Source organism: Myotis myotis, unplaced genomic scaffold (genome assembly GCF_014108235.1).
Source record: "Myotis myotis isolate mMyoMyo1 unplaced genomic scaffold, mMyoMyo1.p scaffold_m19_p_1, whole genome shotgun sequence".
NCBI classification, from domain to species: domain Eukaryota; kingdom Metazoa; phylum Chordata; class Mammalia; order Chiroptera; family Vespertilionidae; genus Myotis; species Myotis myotis.
In genome coordinates, this window is record NW_023416313.1 from 24818876 (window position 1) to 24836818 (window position 17943).

At 39.8% G+C, this 17943-nt stretch overlaps 1 protein-coding gene across 12 annotated transcripts in view; it reads left to right on the forward strand.

The window, feature by feature from the left end:
- The window catches only part of N4BP2 (NEDD4 binding protein 2), an 81603-nt gene that overhangs the window by 39666 nt on the left and 23994 nt on the right, over nt 1–17943 (forward strand). For 11 of the 12 annotated variants that reach the window (XM_036331879.1, XM_036331898.1, XM_036331905.1 and 8 more), the window contains 6 exons: nt 1991–2067; nt 6158–6313; nt 10483–12851; nt 13897–13982; nt 15475–15520; nt 16767–16963. In XM_036331879.1, coding sequence (XP_036187772.1) covers nt 1991–2067; nt 6158–6313; nt 10483–12851; nt 13897–13982; nt 15475–15520; nt 16767–16963 — 2931 coding nt within the window. Of the gene's footprint in view, nt 1–1990; nt 2068–6157; nt 6314–10482; nt 12852–13896; nt 13983–15474; nt 15521–16766; nt 16964–17943 lie in introns of those variants that run through there. The other variant, XM_036331936.1, reaches the window with a different exon arrangement.

The window sequence follows — 17943 nt, forward strand, 5'->3', positions numbered from 1 at the left end:
TTTAATGTACAAACATGTGAATAATCCTCTTTTACCCAGCGGAAAATTCTGTATCTTACTTTCTTAACGTTTATATTAAGGACCTTTTCTCATTAGTACATATGGAATTTAGAAAATTATATAATATTTTCATAAATACACTCACTTATTTAGCTAGTTCCATAATCTACTGAGTTTATTTATTTATTTAGCTATCCTATCTAATAATAGACAAACATGGTAATTAACCATACCTCTGACATGCTTCCCATTGGCTAATCAGGGCGATATGCAAATTAACTGGCAACCAAGATGGCGGCCGGCAGCCAGGCAGCTGAAGCGAACAGGAGGCTTGCTTGCTCCAGTGATGGAGGAAGCCAAGGTTCCCCGCCTGCCGCTTCTGGCTTCTGAGCTGCACTCTAAGAAACAATGTTGCAATTATAGAAGCTAAACAAACCCCAGAAACCTGCTTTCAGCCAGCCGGGCCTCAGAGCTGGAGCTGCAACAGTGTTTCAATTATAGAAGGTAAACAAACCCAGATACCTGCTTTCAGCAGCCGAGGTCTCAGAGCTGGAGCCGAGCCTCAGAGCTAAAGCCGGCTCTCAGTTCCAGTGACAGCCATAGAAGGTAAATAAATCCCAGAATAAAAAAGAAAAAGAAAAAAAGGAGAGGTTGGGAGCTTCAGTCACCCTCCAGCCTGAAAATGGCCCTCAGCCCCTCACCCAGACTGGCCAGGCACCCATGCGGGACCCCCACCCTGATCTGGGACACCCTTCAGGGCAAACCAGCCGGCTCCCACCCGTGCACCAGGCCTCTATCCTATATAGTAAAAGGGTAATATGCAAACTGACCCTAACAGCAGAAGGACTGGGAATGACTGGTCACTATGACACACACTGACCACCAGTGGGCAGACGCTCAATGCAGGAGCTGCCCTCTGGTGGTCAGGGCGCTCTCACATGGGAGGAGCTCTGCTCAGCCACAAGCTAAGGCTGATGGCTGCCAGCACAGCAGTGGTGGTGGGAGCCTCTCCTGCCTCCTTAGCAGTGCTAAGGATGTCCGATTGCAGTTTAGGCCTGCTCCCCGCTGGCAAGTGGACATCCCCGAGGGCTGCCGGGCTGCCAGAGGGATGTCTGACTGCCAACTTAGGCCCAATCCCCTGGGGAGCAGGCCTAAGCCAGCAGATGGTCATCCCCCGAGGGGTCCCAGACTGTGAGAGGGCACAGGCCAGGCTGACGGCCCCCCTCTCCCCGAGTGCACAAATTTTTGTACACCGGGCCTCTAGTTACAAATAATGGTGAACTGGATATCCTGTTGTGTACATATCTTTATACTCTTATAACTATCAGTAGCATAAATTTCTGGAAGTTAATTGCTGGGTCAAAGAGATTGTGCATTTTACCAATTTAACATACTCATCAAGTGGGTTTGGCTCAGTAGATAGAGCTTTGCCCCGAGGTCTAAAGGGTCCTGGGTTTGATTTTGGTCAAGGGCACATTCTTTGGTTGTAAGCTTGTTCCCTGGTCCTGTCCGGGTGTGTGCAGGAGGCAACCAGTTGATGTGTCTTTCTCACATTGATGTTTCTTTCTCTCTGTCTCTCCCCCTCCCTTCCACTGTCTAAAAATTAATGGAGCCCCGACCGGTTTGGCTTAGTGGGTAGAAAGTTGGCCTGTGGATTGAAAGGGCCCTAGTTGATTCTGGTCAGGGGCACACGCCTGGTTTGTGGTTTCAATCGCTAGTAGGGGGCGTGCAGGAGGCATCCAATCAATAATTCTCTCATCATTGATGTTTCTGTTCTCTTTTGCTATCCCTTCCTCTCTGAAATCAATACAAATATATTTTAGAAAAACCAATGGAAAAATGTCCTCAGGTGAGGATTATCAGCCCCCCCCCCCCCCCCAAGATTAGATAAGCTTTTGGGTTCAGTTTTAACATGCTTTGAATTGGATACAATGAATTTGGTTTCATATATGTAATTATTTATAAAAGCTTTTATCTTTTTTGTTTTCAGTCTCAAAAGCATAAATATAAAGTCCTTTTCCGGGAACCAGACACATGGTGGAAGTTCAAACCAAAGGAACTTGCGAGGTAAAACTTGGGAGACTACTTAATATATTTTTTATTTCATGATAGTGATAGAAAATCTATTGAGATTTTTCTCCCTTATGAATAATGAATGAAACAAAATGGATTAGATTGCAGCTTTGCCATTTAAAAATTGATAACAAATTTTGTATATCAAAAAGCATAGGCTTTTTATTCAGTTTATGAAGAGTTTGTATCTTTTTTGTTCCTAAAATTGAGTTAATTAACAGAATAATTCCAATTGTCCTTATATAGGCAATACTTTAATACTAATAATATTATGTCATTATCTGAACTAGAACAGATGCTAAGGTTTGGCATACTTGAACCTTGTGCTACTGGGAGGAACAAATTATTGTAGCTGCCTAGTGACTTAGAATACTGCCAGGAAGTGAGGAGACAGAGATGGGAAAGGTAGCAGATGCCCAGCTGTTCAGTTGTCCAGGTATTTCACCTCCCCCCTTCTTTGTTTGGTTGTTTGACTTGAATAAAAACGTTAACTCAGGACAAGGACAGACTAGACTCTCTTGGCAATTTTAACTAATTCCGATACTAACTAAAGGACAACCTAATTTTAGTGTATTCACAATGTTGAGCAACTATTCAAAAAGAAACCCCGAACCTGCTATCAGTCACTTCCAGTCCGTCCCCCCCCCCCCCCCCCCCACTTTGGCAGGCACAAATTGGTTTTTCTTTCTCTGTGGATTGTCTATTCTGGATTTTGCATATAAATGGAATCCTACTAATATGTGGCCTTTTGTATCTGGCATCTTTCACTTAGTTTAATGGTTCAAGGTTCATCCATATATAATAGACCAGTACTTTATTTCTTTCTATTCTTTTGATACATTATCTGTATAAATGAGTGAGATTAGCCTATATATTTTTCTTCCTTGCCCTGCCTTGCCTGGCTTTGGTATCATGGTTTTAAGTTCATAAAATTGGTTGGGAAGTAGTTCTTCTTTTTCTCTTTTATGAGTATATGTAAGTTTGAATATTTGATAGCATTTACTTACAAAACTATCCGGATCTGGTGTTTTCTTTCTGAGAAGGTTCAGTTGAAATTTTTCCATTACACCAAAGTTTTCAAATTTATTAAGACTATTAAAACAATTATCGTATTCTCTTACCATTTACATCTCTGCTGTATCTATACTTAAGTTCCCCTTCTCATCTTAATATGTTTATGTGTATCTCCCTTCTTTTTTCTTGACTATTCTCACCAGAGATCAGACTTTTTATTAGCCTTTTCAAATAACTTTGGTTGATTGATCTTTCTATTATAAGTTTTATATTTAATTTTTTATATTTCTGCTTCTCTTTTATTCTATCTGTGCTTTTCAAAAAATTTATTTTGCTTTGTATATTCTTGTATTTTAAAAAAGTCTTTACTTGAAAGTTTAGGTCACTTTGTAATATAATTTGGTGCTATAAATTTCACTGGGTACTATGTTAGCTGCTCCCAGAATTTTAATATATAATACTTTCTTTTTGCCATTTGTTTTTTAATTCACATTATGATTAATTTTATTCTTTAGCCCTTGGGTTATTTAGAACTATGCTTTTAAATTCCTGAACAGATGGTTTTTAAATTTATCTTAAAAAAATTTGTTTTCAACTTCAGTAGGTAAGATTATACAGTTTGTGTGATACCAATTATGAGATATTTTAAAAAATGTATTTATGGTCTAGTTCATTGTCAGTTTTTTAAATAAATGTTTTACATTTGCTTGATAAGAATGTATACTGGTTATGGTGTGTTAATATATTTTTATTCTGTTGTTCACATCTCCCATAGCTTTATTTTTATTTTTAAAACTTTGCTTGATGGATTAATATGAGGAAATCTGTGAGAGAGATGTGTTGAAATCTCTCTATATTGTGTTGAATATGTTAGTTTCTCCTTATAACTTTGCCTATTTTCACTCTATATATTCTGAGGATGTATTTTGAAGTGTATAGAAGCTTAAGATTTTTATATACCTCTGATTCATTGAATATTTTATCTTTGTTTAGCAATTTTCTCTTTTTCTTAATATTAATTTTTTTTACAAAATCTAATTTGTCTAATACTAACAGAATTTTACCAGCTTCCTTTTAGTTATATTTGAGTGTGATTTTTTTTTTTTTTATACTTTCATTTTCAACCTTTCAGTATCTTTGTGTTTAGGTATATTTCTTATAACCAGTATGGTTGGGTTTTTAATAAATCCACTCTGTTTATCTTTGGCTTTTAATTGTTAGTTCTTTTATGGTTATTTTGGTTTTTCATATAATTGGTTTTGCTTCTTACTGTCTCTGCTTTCTATTTATCTCACCTTTTCTGTGATTGTTTTATCTTCTATCACAGAAAATTATATATTTGAAATTTTTTTCCTATCATGTTTTATTATTTTTTTATTGTATGCAAATTCTCTTATTCATTTTTTTCTTCTGTGCTAATTTGGAAATTTTATGTACTATTTTTATTTTTCTAGTGTTACATTGAAAATTTTATCATGCAAATTTTAAAGTTGAAGCATTTTCTTAGCTTTACTCCTCTAAACATTTTAACTCTAATACACTTACATGCTGTGAATACCCCTCTTCCAACTTTAATGCTGTGATTATCCAGAATGTACAGATACTGTTTGTTTTTACTCAAGGAGTTAGCACTTTGTGCTTAATTTTTCTTTCAGTATAGATCTTTCATCTGGGAATTTCCTTCTGCCTGACATTGATCTTTTAGGATTTTCTTTACAGTGTAGGCCTGCTTTATGTCACACTTTTTTTTTAAATCTGAAAATCCTATTATTGTCCTCATTCTTTTAAAGTACTTTTGCTAATGTATAAATTCTAGATGGACAGTTTCTGTTATTGAAGATAACATTTGACTCTCTTTGACTTCCATTTTTGTTGTAAAGTTAGTTGTAATTTTAATTTTTTTGTAGGTGACTTTTTTGTTTTTTAATTTCCGGTTGCTTTCGATATCATCTCTTTATCTTTGAATGACAATTTCAGTACTATGTTTCTAGTTGTGGATTTCTTATTATTTATCTTTTATGGGATTTGTTGGGCTTCTGAGATCACGGGCTTGATTTTTTTCATCAGTTCTGGAAAATTCGCAGCCGTTTTTCTTTAAATTGCTTCTGTCCCATGTACTCTCATTTCTCTTTCTGGGACTTGGATTAAACGTATACTAGACCTTTTGCTCTGTCCTCAATGTCTATGTCTCTTAACTTTCCTTTCATATTTTCTCTTTGCTTCTCTGTGATCTGAAACCAGACAAGATCGAGGTAGGTAAATATGAAAGCCAGATTTTCCAGGTGGCAAATGTTAATATTAGCCCTGGATCCAGACCCTAAGCCTTGGACCCAACCTTAGACAGGAGTTGCAAGTAAGATGCTTTCTTTAAATAAGACTAAAGCATAGTGTCCCGGAAGATGCAATTTCAGATACTGCATGAATGAAAGCACTCCCAGTTTAAGCCCTAAAGATCCGAGCATGTTAGGTTCCATTAAATATAAGCTCATAAACAAAAACACACCAAGAAATAAACCATCATGAGTGAAGTCACAACTATAACAAACTTCATATTTGGACATCTGAGATTTTAAATATTAGGATTTATTTTTCTTTGTTTGAACTTAAAATGTATTAAAATGTATGCTTGCTTTAATTTAGTTAGGTTTCAGGTTTTGCAGCAGGAGGGTCCTTTGGAACATCTAGTCTGGAATTTTTTTACTCACTATTTAATATTAATTAAAACCTTGAAATGATGGTCATATTCTTATGAGATTCTTTTTTTTTTTTTTTTTTTTTTTTTGCAGAGCTTGAGAATAACTTTTAAAGTTAGTAGGATCTGCGCATTTTCCCCCCAAATTGATAAAGGTTATTTGGAAAAGATTATATGGAATGATTTAAGAAAATGATAATTTAAGACATCCTGAATAAAATGAAAATTAGATTCAAATAGTATATGTTATTCATAATAAACCAGCTTTGTTATTTTTATGCATTATAAATATATTGTTTTTTATGACATTATTTTTTCTGATTGTTTTAAAAGCTTAATTTCTAATATCCTTATCTTTTTCTCATCTGGATTTTTTAGGCGTAATATTCATGGGGTAAGCAAAGAAAAAATAACAAGAATGTTGGAACACTATCAACGTTTTGTTTCAGTGCCAATAATCATGAGTTCTTCAGTGCCAGAAAAAATTGAACGTGTTGAGTTATGTGCATATTCTTTTGAGGACCAAAGTTCTAGGTAGGTTAAAGTCACTATGCACAAATATTCAATGTAAAACATAATTAAAAAAAATTATATTGTGAAATCACTGGCTTGTGAAATCACTGCCAGATAACTTGTACAGCTTATATATATATATATTCTTACCTGAAGCAAGATGTATATGATTAGCAGGAAAAGTAAAAGTTTGAGTGATGATGAGAGGTTTTTCATTGTCAGGGCATTTTGTGGGGCCATGTTTATACCCTGAATATTCCTGTCTTAATTATGTAACTTCCTGCTATTCTAATCTTTATCTGTTAACTTATCTCCTCATTGTTATTATTTCATGCACTAGAGGCCCGGTGCACGAAATTCATGCATGGATATGGTCTGTAGGCCTGGCCGGCGATCAGGGCTGATTGTGGCCTTTTGGCTGTTGCCCGGGCCTTCCTTCTGGCTGCTAGCCAGGGCCTCCCTACCCTGGCTGCCAGCTGCTGGCCGGGGCCTTCCTTTGTTCTGTGCTTCCCCCTGGTGGTCAGCGCATGTCATAGCAAGTGATCGAACTCCTGGTTGAACTCTCAAGGGGACCCTTTGCGTATTAGCCTTTTATATATAGACTAGAGGCCCGGTGCACAAATTTTTGTGCACTCGGGGGACAGGGGGTGTCCCTCAGCCCGGACTGTGCCCTCTCGCAGTCTGGGACCCCTTGGGAGATAACGACCTGCTGGCTTAGGGCTGCTCCCGGGTGGCAGAGGGCAGGCCCATTCCCTAGGTGCAGCAGCCCCTGGTCGGGCTCAGAGCAGGGCCGATTGGGGAGTTGGGGCGCCGCCCCCTGTCATGCACAGAGCAGGGTGGATCGGGAGGTTGCGATGCCACCCTCAGTCACGCTCAGGGTAGGGCCGATTGGGGGGTTGGGGCACCGCCCCCTGTCACACTCAAGGCAGGGTCGATGGGGAGGTTGCGGCGCCACCCCCTGTCACACACAGAGCAGGGCCAATCAGGGGATTGGGGCGCTGCCCCCTGTCACTCACAGAGCAGGGCCCATCAGGGGGGTTGGGGCTCCGTACCCTGTCACGCACAGAGCAGGGTCGATCAGGGGGTTGGGGAGCTCCCCCCTGTCATGCACAGAGCAGGGCTGATCAGGGAGTTGAGGAGCTCCCCCCGTCACTCACAGAGTAGGGCTGATAGGGGAGTTGGGGCACCGCCCCCGTCACACACAGAGCAGGGCGGGTCAGGGGTTTGGGGCGCTGCACCCTGTCACACTCAGGGCAGGGCCGATGGGGAGATTATGGCTCTACCCCGTCACACACAGAGCAGGGCGCGTGGGGGGCGGTTGGTGCATCGCCCTCTACCACCCTCAGAGCAGGGCCAATCAGGGGGTTGGGGCGCCGCCACTCTCACACTCAGGGCAGGGCTGATGGGGAGGTTATGGCTCTACCCCGTCACACACAGAACAGGGCCCGTGGGGGCAGGGGGGGGTTGGGGCGCCGCACCCTGTCACACACAGAGGAGGGCCGATTAGGGGGTTGGGGCGCCTCACCCTGTCACACACAGAGCCGCAGGGCTATCGGGGTTGGGGAGCTCCCCCCTATCAGGCACAGAGCAGGGCTGATCAGGGGGTTGGTGCGCCTTCCCTGTCACAAACAGAGCAGGGCGGATAGGGAGGTTGTAGCCCCGCCCCCTGTCACACACAGAGCTGCAGGGCGATCAGGAGGTTTGGGTGCTGCCCCCGTCACGCTGATCCCGGTGCTGGGAGGCCTCGTGGCTTCGCTGATCCCGGTGCTGGGAGGCATATTACCCTTTTACTATATAGGATAGAGGCCTGGTGCACGGGTGGGGGCCGGCTGGTTTGCCCTGAAGGGTGTCCTGGATCAGGGTGGGGGACTCCACTGGGGTGCCTGGCCAGCCTGGATGAGGGGATGATGGCTGTTTGCAACTGGTCACACACCCTTCAGGGTGGGGGTCCCCACTGGGGTGTCTGGCCAGCCTGGATGAGGGGATGATGGCTGTTTGCAGCTGGTCACACACCCTTCAGGGTGGGGGTCCCCACTGGGGTGCCTGGGTGAGGGGCTGAGGGCTGTTTTCAGGCTGGCGGGTGACTGAAGCTCCCAACCGCTCCTTTTTTTCTTTTTTTTTTTTTTATTCTGGGTCAGCTTTCGCTCTGAGGCTTGGCTCCAGCTCTTAGGCCTCGGCTGCTGAAAGCAGGTATCTGGTTTGTTTGGGTTCTATAATCGAAACACTGTTTCAACTCCAGCTCTGAGATCCCGGCTGGCTGAAAGCAGGTTTCTGGGGTTTTGTTTAGGTTCTATATTTGTAACAATGTTTCAAACTGCAAGCTCAGAGGCCGGCAGAGGCAGGTGGGGAACGTTGGAGTCCTCCGTCACTGAAGCAAGCAAGCCTCATGTTCGCTTCAAGCTGCCTGGCTGCCGGCCGCCATCTTGGCTGGCAGTTAATTTACATATCGCCCTGATTAGCCAATGGGAAGGGTAGTGGACATATGGCTAATTACCATGTTTCTTTTATTAGCTAGGATAGATAATCACATATAGTTTCCTTTGATATTAGTAAAATAATGCTGTCATGCTAGTATAGTAAAAATTAAATTAAAAAAATATTTTTATTGGTTTCAGAGAGAAATGGAAACAGAGATAGAAACATCATGATGACAGAGAGTCATTGATCAGCTGCCTAATGCAAGCCCCCTACTGGGGATTGAGCCCGCAACCCAGGCATGTGCCTTTGACCGGAATCAAACCTGGGTTCCTTCAGTTCCCAGGCCGATGCTCTATCCACTGAGCGAAACTGGCTAGGGTGTACAAATTAATTATTAATGGTATAATTTTACTAAGTAATGCAAATCATAGACTTTTTTAATTATTGATTTTAGAGAGGGAAGAAGGTGGGGGGGGGGAAGAGAGAGAGAGAGAAACAGACATTGATGTAAGGTACATCTATCAGTTACCTCTCATATGGACTCTGACTGGGTATCAAACCCACAACCTAGGTGTGTGTTCTGACCAGGAATCAAACTTATGACCTGGTGTATGAGACGATGCTCCAACCAACTGAGCCTGGGCCAAGTCATAGCCTTTGGAAAGTGTATAATCCAGGATAGTACTGATTCTGTTAAAAATTTAGGACATATAAACAATTGAATAAATGAGTAAAGAAGAACTTTAAATATATATAGAGGTCTGAATTGCCCATATTTTATAATGGTAATGTATGGAGAGGTTCTATTAAAAAGAAGTTGGGAGGTGGGAAGGGAAAATTCATGAATTCCTTTTCATTGAGGTGTTGTGAAGTGATAAACATGGATTCTTGAGCCTTATTTCCTGGCTTCCTTCCCAAAGTTCTATAATATGTAACCATAAAATCTCTCCATTCTTCAGTTTCAGTTCTAAAATGGTAAAATAACACTTTCCTCCTAGGATTTCATAAGGATTATGAATTAACACTTGTAAAGGACTTAGATTAGAATAGCATCTGGCATATAGGAAACTCAGTGCTTGTGATTTCAGTAGGAAGGCTTTATGGGAGAGGTGAGACTTTGAGAGCTCCTGGAGTAAAGAAAGTAAGGAAGATAAGTTGACATATTGATAAGGAAAGTAATGATTAGGCAAAAGTGCTCTGAGTCTGAAATTAACATTAAGGATGGTTTTAAAAAATTTAACAAGTGACATCTCCACTGAGCGCTTTGTTCCCTAGCTCTCATTTCTTTTAACTGTGCAAATCATGTTGGTTGACTCTCTGTGATTTGTAAATGAAGCTTAAACATTTTCCTCTGTAGCAAATGGCAGGTAGGTGATATGGAGGCAGACCTAGTTTCACATTGTTAAGCTTAATCAGGTAGGAAAGAAACCAGGGAGGTGTGCCCTTTTCTGGGAACACATTTAGAAACATAACTTTAATATTTATGCATAATAAACAACTTAAAATCTCATATTATTCAATTAAAAAAAGTTTTAGTGCTTCCTATATGCCAAACATTTTGCTAGGTTGGGGCTACAACAAAGAGATGTGTTCATAGTGTATTACAGAAAGACCAAGATTAGCTTTTAAAATTTTAATGTATCATATTTTTAGAACTTTTAGACTAAATAAATGTTACGTGTCTTTTCAGTTGAATGCTTTTTAAATTTAAATCACAATGTTAATAGTAACATTAAGAGGCTTCCTTATAACACCTTAAAAAAATCTTACAGCCCAAAAGACAATGAAGACGTTACCTCTGAAAAAGAAGAAAATGTCTTATCCTCATCTCTGAAGCACATAGAGTTAATTGAAGAGAAGAAACTTGAAGTGACCAAAGAAGCTGTGTTACCTGAGAATGTCACATGTCTCCCTAGTGCAGATTTAAACAAAGGAAGTGGTGTGACTCCTAACATTCAGAGTGCTTTAATTGAGGAAGTTCCAGACACGTATTTTTCTGATTCTGAAAGCAAAGTAGGAGTAACAGACAAAAATGAAAAAGAAGAGCAAGTCGAAATGGCTTCTGAAGAAGAATATAGTAAAACCGATACAGATAGTTTTGTAGAGAGATTGTCACAAAGTATTAGCTATAGTGAAAATAATCAAGAAGACTGTGATCTTTCAAGTACTGCATCACTTCAGAATGAAAATTCTTCACCTGGTGAAATATTGGAAGAAAGAGCAGTGGTAAAGAAAAAAGCTTTTGGAAAACAAAAAAGCAAATCAACTTTAGAAAAGTGTCCGAGACATGAGCTATCAAATTTTGTTGGTGATTGGCCAGTTGATAAAACTATTGGTCAGAGGACAAAAAGGAACCGAAAAACGGAAAAGGCTTCATCTGTACAAAATGACAAAAAGTATAATTGTCCTCCATCACGCAAAGTATTAGATAATGGTCTGTCTGTGAATATGGGTAATACCCAGCAACCAGGATGTCCACATGAAAGTGTAGAGGATGACAAGAAGTCACAATGTAATGATGCTTCAGAAGCTTTTAGTAGCTGTCACTATGATGCTTGCACAAATACTGAAAAAAACTCATTCAACATTGTGGGCGACTGGCCTTCATCTGATTCTTTAGCTCAGAGAGAGCACAGATCAAGAACGCCAAAGGCTGTTTTAAATGAACCCAGCCTAGAATTTGGAACTAATGACATTATGAGTGAAATATCCTCATACACGGCACATGAGGCCTGTTGGGGCACAAGCACTGAAGAACTAAAAACGTTGGGTAGTGCTATTCTAGGAAGTTCTGAAATGCTATCTAGTGAAATGACCTGTGAGAATAAGACTTGTCCAAATAAAATGATTCATGGGCAACACACGTTGTCTCTTACTTTTACCAATAGTGCTCCAACTATTGCTGGGGTAGTAGGAGCAGAGACTTCAGCTGAATTTCCAGAGGGAAAGCCTAAAGAAGTCCCTGGAATGGAAGTAGGCACATGTACCCAGACTGAACCACAGGATTTTGCTCTCTTATGGAAAATAGAAAAGAATAAAATTAGTGTTTCAGATTCTGTGAGAGTATTAACAGGAAGGTTAGATGGATTTAAACCCAAAGCTTTCAATATTAACACAAACTTAGATGTTCAAGAAACAATTCCCTATCGGGTAATGTATGATAAAAGCACGTTTGTTGAAGAAAGTGAGCTTACCAGTGCTGATGAATCTGAAAATCTTAATATTCTTTGTAAACTATTTGGATCTTTTTCATTAGAAGCCCTAAAAGACTTATATGAGAGATGTAACAAAGATATTATTTGGGCTACAAGCCTTTTGTTGGATTCTGAAACTAAATTATGTGAGGATACTGAATTTGAGAATACCCAAAAATCATATGATGAAACACAAATTGGGCCATTTTCTCTAGGATTTAATTTGAAGGAAATTATTAGCCAAAGAGGAACCTTGGAAGATTCTAATTCTGTGCCAGACTTTAGCCACGAGATTGGTATCACTAGCACGAATGCACAATCTACCTGTGATTCAGAAAAGGGACACTCAGAGCAGGCAGAAATAAGAGCTACAACTACTGAAAAACCTGGATTAATAAGTCTATTTCCTAATGTCACCATGGATCTAAAGAATACCAATGAAGTACTTCTTAATAGTCAGGCAGAACTTCCAGTTGTACATAATATTAACCAGTCTTTTTCAGGTACTGTAAAAGCTACTCCTGCTCAAGATTGGAGTGAAATGGAGAAGACTCTAGAAGTTACAGACATTGGAGACAGTATGCATTCTTCTTTGAATTTGTCTGATATTTTAAACTCTGTATCGAGCACTTCAAATCTCCAGTTAAATGAAGAAATTTATTTTTCTGACTCTTGTGAAATAACAAAACATGAGAATCTTCCAAAGGACTATATGAAGTTTCCTAACAGTGAAGAATATATGAATGAAGATGAACAGGAAATGGAAAAAATTCTAATGGCAGGGAGTACTTTGCCAGCTGGAGTTAGTGAGGAAGATAAAACTGAGATATTGAATCCCACACCAGTGATGACCAAATCTCTTACCATAGACTGTCTGGAATTGGCATTACCCCCTGAACTGGCTTTTCAGCTCAATGAATTATTTGGCCCTGTTGGTATTGATTCAGGTAAGGAAAAATTAAATTAGCTGTATGTGTGTCTTTATGTGAATAGAATATAGAGAGTTCTATTTCTTTTTCTTTCTTTCTTTTTTTTTAAAATATATTTTATTGATTTTTTACAGAGAGGAAGGGAAAGGGATAGAGAGTTAGAAACATCGATCAGCTGCCTCCTGCACACCCATTAGGGATGTGCCTGCAACCAAGGTACATGCCCTTGACCAGAATCGAACCTGGGACCCTTGAGTCTGCAGGCCGATGCTCTAGCCACTGAGCCAAACTGGTTAGGGGAGAGAGTTCTATTTCAATTTAAAAATTATTCCATGTTAATTGAAATAGAAAAGTAATTTGTGTTGTCTCCCTTATTTCCTTTTGATTTTTGAGAGGAAGGGAGAGGGAGAGGAAGAAGGAGAGAGACAGACAGACAGACAGACATCAGTGTGAGAGAGAAATATTGATAGGTTGCCTCCTGTATGTGCTTTGAACCTGCAACCTGGATATGTGCTCTGACCGGGAATCGAACCTGCTACCCTTTGGTGCACAGGACGATGCTCAACCAACTGAGCCACACCGGCCAGGGCTTCTTTTTGACACTGTGTTTGTAGAGGATTTAAAAAAATGTCATTTGAAGAAATAGTATTTATACAGAGTTTATATTTATCCCATGCATATATTTGAAAGTTTTCTCTGATACTTACTGCAACTTATTTACACAAATGAACCTTTATTAACCCTTAGGAGCTACTCCAGATACATATAAGGCAAGATTAATTTCTTAGAACACACTTATTGAAAAGTCTCATCTAATGGAAATGAATAAATTAAATTTTAGACTGATGGACATGATTAACTTAAATATATGAAGTATTGTATAATTGCAGCAGCCAAGAAATGTGAAAGCAATGACATTAAATAAACAAAAATATTCCAAGAGAACTAGAAACATAGGTTAGTAACTAATGACACCAATTAGTATTATGATCCATAAAGTGGTTGAGTATGTGTTCTGCAAATATATGAGTAATGATTATATTTTCTTTTTTCTCCTTACAAGGGTCTCTAACAGTTGAGGATTGTGTGGTTCACATAGATCTGAATCTGGCTAAAGTGATTCATGAGAAATGGAAAGAATCTGTAATGGTTGGTAGGCTTCTTCATTTTTTTAAATTCTCACGTGTGGATATACTTATTGATTTTAGAGAGAGAGAATGGGAGAGTGAGAGAAATAGTCATATGAGAGAGAAACATTGATCTGTTGCCTTCCTCCTCCCTCTTACCCCTTATGCACCCCAAGCTGGGATCAAACCCGCAACCTAGTTATGTGCCCTGACCAGAATTTGAGCCTGCAACCTTTTGGTGTATGGGATGACTTTCCAACCAATAGCCACCCAACCAGGGCTGTAGGTTTACTTTATTTTTATTTTTTAAAATATATTTTTACTGATTTCAGAGAGGAAGGAAGAGGGAGAGAGAGATAGAAACATCAGTGATGAGAGAGAATCATTGATTGCCTGCCTGCTGCAAGCCCCCCACTGGGGGGGATGGAGCCCGTAACCCAGGCATGTGCCCTTGACTAGAATCAAACCCAGGACCCTTCAGTCTGCAGACCAGCACTCTATCCACTGAGCCAAACTGGCTAGGGCTGTAGGTTTATTTTTATAGAGAGCTCCTTTTATATTCATTTTGTCACCTTTGCTTTTCAATATAATCTGTTATATGGAAGAGTTTTATTGAACTTTTACTTTGAGAGAGAATAAACTTTTATCATTTATAAGAGTACTGATTCCCCCTCCCCCCAGTATTTTAGAGTATTTCTAGACTAGCTAAATTATATAATTAATGATGAAGCTCAATATGTTGATTTTTTTTTTTTAAGGGAAAAAGTCATAAATAGTTTTTACTTCTTAAATTAAAGACTTGTAGTATTGGCTGATTAAATACAGCATAAGAGCTCTATAAGTGGAAAAAATATATAGATGTAGTAATCCTTTATAATTTTACTTACCTGATTTTATTGTATACTAGAGGCCTGGTGCATGAAAATTTGTGCACTTGGGTGGCGGGGTGGTGTCCCTTAGCCGGCCTTGCACCCTCTCACAGTCTGGGACCCCTTGGAGGATTTCCACCTGCCGGCTTAGGTTCACTCCCTGGGGGATTGGGCCTAAGCTGGCAGTCAGACATCCCTCTGGCAGCCCAGGAGCCCTCGGGGGATGTCCGACTGCGGCTTAGGCCCGCTCCCTGCGGGTAGTGGGCCTAAGCTGTTAGTTGGACATCCTTAGCGCTGCCATGGAGGCAGGAGAGGCTCCTGCTATAGTTGCTGCGCTAGCCAGCCATGAGCCAGCTTCTGGCTGAGTGGCGCTCCCGCTGTGGAAGTGCACTGACCACCAGGGGGCAGATCCTGCATTGAGCATCTGCCCCCGGGTAGTCAGTGCACATCATAGCGACGGGTTGTTACCATTCGTTCTGCCATTAGGGTCAATTTGCATATTACCTTTTTATTATACAGGATTTAGATTTTAGCAAGAACAATAAATAATTTTACAAGGAGAGATTATTTCTAGAGAAAAATGATATACTCTTGTGTTCTAATGCACCTTCCTTTGCCAATCCCCTGTTCTGTATTTGTGTTTAGGAGCGACAAAGACAAGAAGAGGTATCCTGTGGCAAGCTTATGGGAGGTAAAAGCACTTATCTTTTGCTTCTAATGATCTTGTCTTGACATTGAAACTTGGTGTGTGTATGTATGAATTTTAACTCATTTTAAGCATACTTTCATAAAATATGTTACCCAAGAACTTGGATTTGCAAATAAAAGTTCTTTAAAAGTTGTTTTATATTCATAATGAAGAAAACACACACCCTATAATACAATTTAGTTTTCCTGAGTGCTGTGGGACATGTAAGATTTGCTCTTATAGTCAAGGTGTTTTCTGTTAAGATTTGCTCTGAATAAAAGAACTCTTCTGGTTTGAGAGCAATAAAAATGTTCATGTGTTTGAGAGCATCGTTGAAATATTACTTGGCTATTAAAAATTTTTCTTGATGTTACTATTATTCGAGCACAAAAGTCAGCCTGCTCTTTAGGTACATCTGCCAAATTGAAAATATTTGATTGTAGACTTCTCTTTGATAGTATGGTCCTCAGTGATTAGTGCAGGTTGGCAGACCTGTTAAAAAGGGTCTTCCTTTTGTATATGAATTCCTCCATATACCTATTTTGTTCACTCCATACTGGGACTGCAGGTTAAAGATTCTTAGGATGTGCTTGTGTCGTAGCTTTAAGAGCTAAAGCCGTTTGAGAACTAGAGGTGCCCAAGGGTATCAAGAGTTGTATGAATGACAGTAGTGCCTGTTTTTTCACTCTCCAGGAAAGCAAAGGAATGTATCAGAATGTGTTGATATCCCATAGAAATGCTGACGTTACACATTGTTGTGAACTTGTTAGGATGTTCAGTTCCTTCCTTCTGTTGAATATCATTTGCTCAATATTTATTGGGTGCCTCCAGTGGATTGGTTACAGATTTGCCCAAATATTGAGGTTTTCAGTCCTCGGAGTGACTGGACAGAACTAACCAGAGCTGCTTTCGGTGGTCACTTTGAGTTGGCTGCAACTTCCCGTGTTTACTGTTGTATATGCCACTGTTTTCTGTGTGTCAGTGTGGTATGGAAAAGAGTGGGAAGCGTTGAGTTGATTTTTAGTGAAACTTAGTCATGGTGCATTTGAAATATTCCTACATTTACACATGTCATTTCTTGCAGTTATATGAAGATGTATTTGAAACTTCAGAGTTGCTTTATATTTAAAAGCTAAAAGTAAAAAAACATGTTTCCCCTGGGTCTCTCTGAGGTAAATGTAACAGTGTATAATGTTTAATTTGTAAGTTTTTTGTTGAGGGTCTGACACTGTTTATACTGCTTTTGTAGATCCTTCCCTGGTTGGGCATATTGGTCTTGATAATACTGAACAAAAATCATCTCAGAGAACTGGCAAAAAATTACTGAAGACTTTAGCAGCATCTGAAATGCTACCCTTAATGGATCATTGGAATACTCAAACTAAAAAAGTATCACTCAGAGAAATAATGTCGGAAGAAATTGCCTTACAGGAAAAACACGATTTGGTATGAGTTAGTATAAATATTAAGCTTTTGTCTTTGACTCTAGGTTGATTATGTATGTTTACTTTGTGGTTTTCATTTGATTATATATTTCCTAGTCAGGAATCTGTATTTAACTTGACTGACGTTAATGCTAAAATTGAAAAATGTTTTAAATGTAGTTGAAAACTGGAGTTTTTTACTTCTGAGAAATTAGTTGATAATCTACATCAATAAACCAATTTGTGTTAAATACGTTGCTTTAGATTTAATTTTTTTTTTTTTTTAAATATATTTTATTGATTTTTTACAGAGAGGAAGGGAGAGAGATAGAGAGTTAGAAACATCGATGAGAGAGAAACATCGATCAGCTGCCTCCTGCACATCTCCCACCGGGGATCTGCCCGCAACCCAGGTACATGCCCCTGACCGGAATCGAACCCGGGACCTTTCAGTCCGCAGGCCGACGCTCTATCCACTGAGCCAAACCGGCTTCGGCTAGATTTAATTTTTCAGCGATTGAGCTGCATATTCCTTAGCTTTTTAACATTTATGCAATTTTTAAATTCTAGAAACATGAAAGAGATCTTTCATCTATATATATATCTTCTATGTATATATAAAAGCCTAAGTGACCATCTAACCTTTGACCACCCGACTGGTAGCTATGGTGCACACTGACCACCAGGGGGCAGACGCTCAACGCAGGAGCTGCTGAGCTGTGGTGACTTGCAGCTGCGGTTCTCGGGTGACACACCCAGAACCAGAGAGGAGGGAGCCTGATTCCTGGATGTGTAACCTGAGAACCACCCTCTCACAATCCAGGACCCCTTGGGGGATGTTGGAGAGCCAGTTTCAGCCCGATTCCTGCAGGCCAGGCCAAGGGACCCTACTGTGCACTGGTCCTCTAGCTTAAAGATAATTTCATTTATAAATTAGTAATAAGAAATGTCTGTCTGGCTTTACAGAAGTATCCACCTTTGGAACAAAATTTTTTAGAGAAT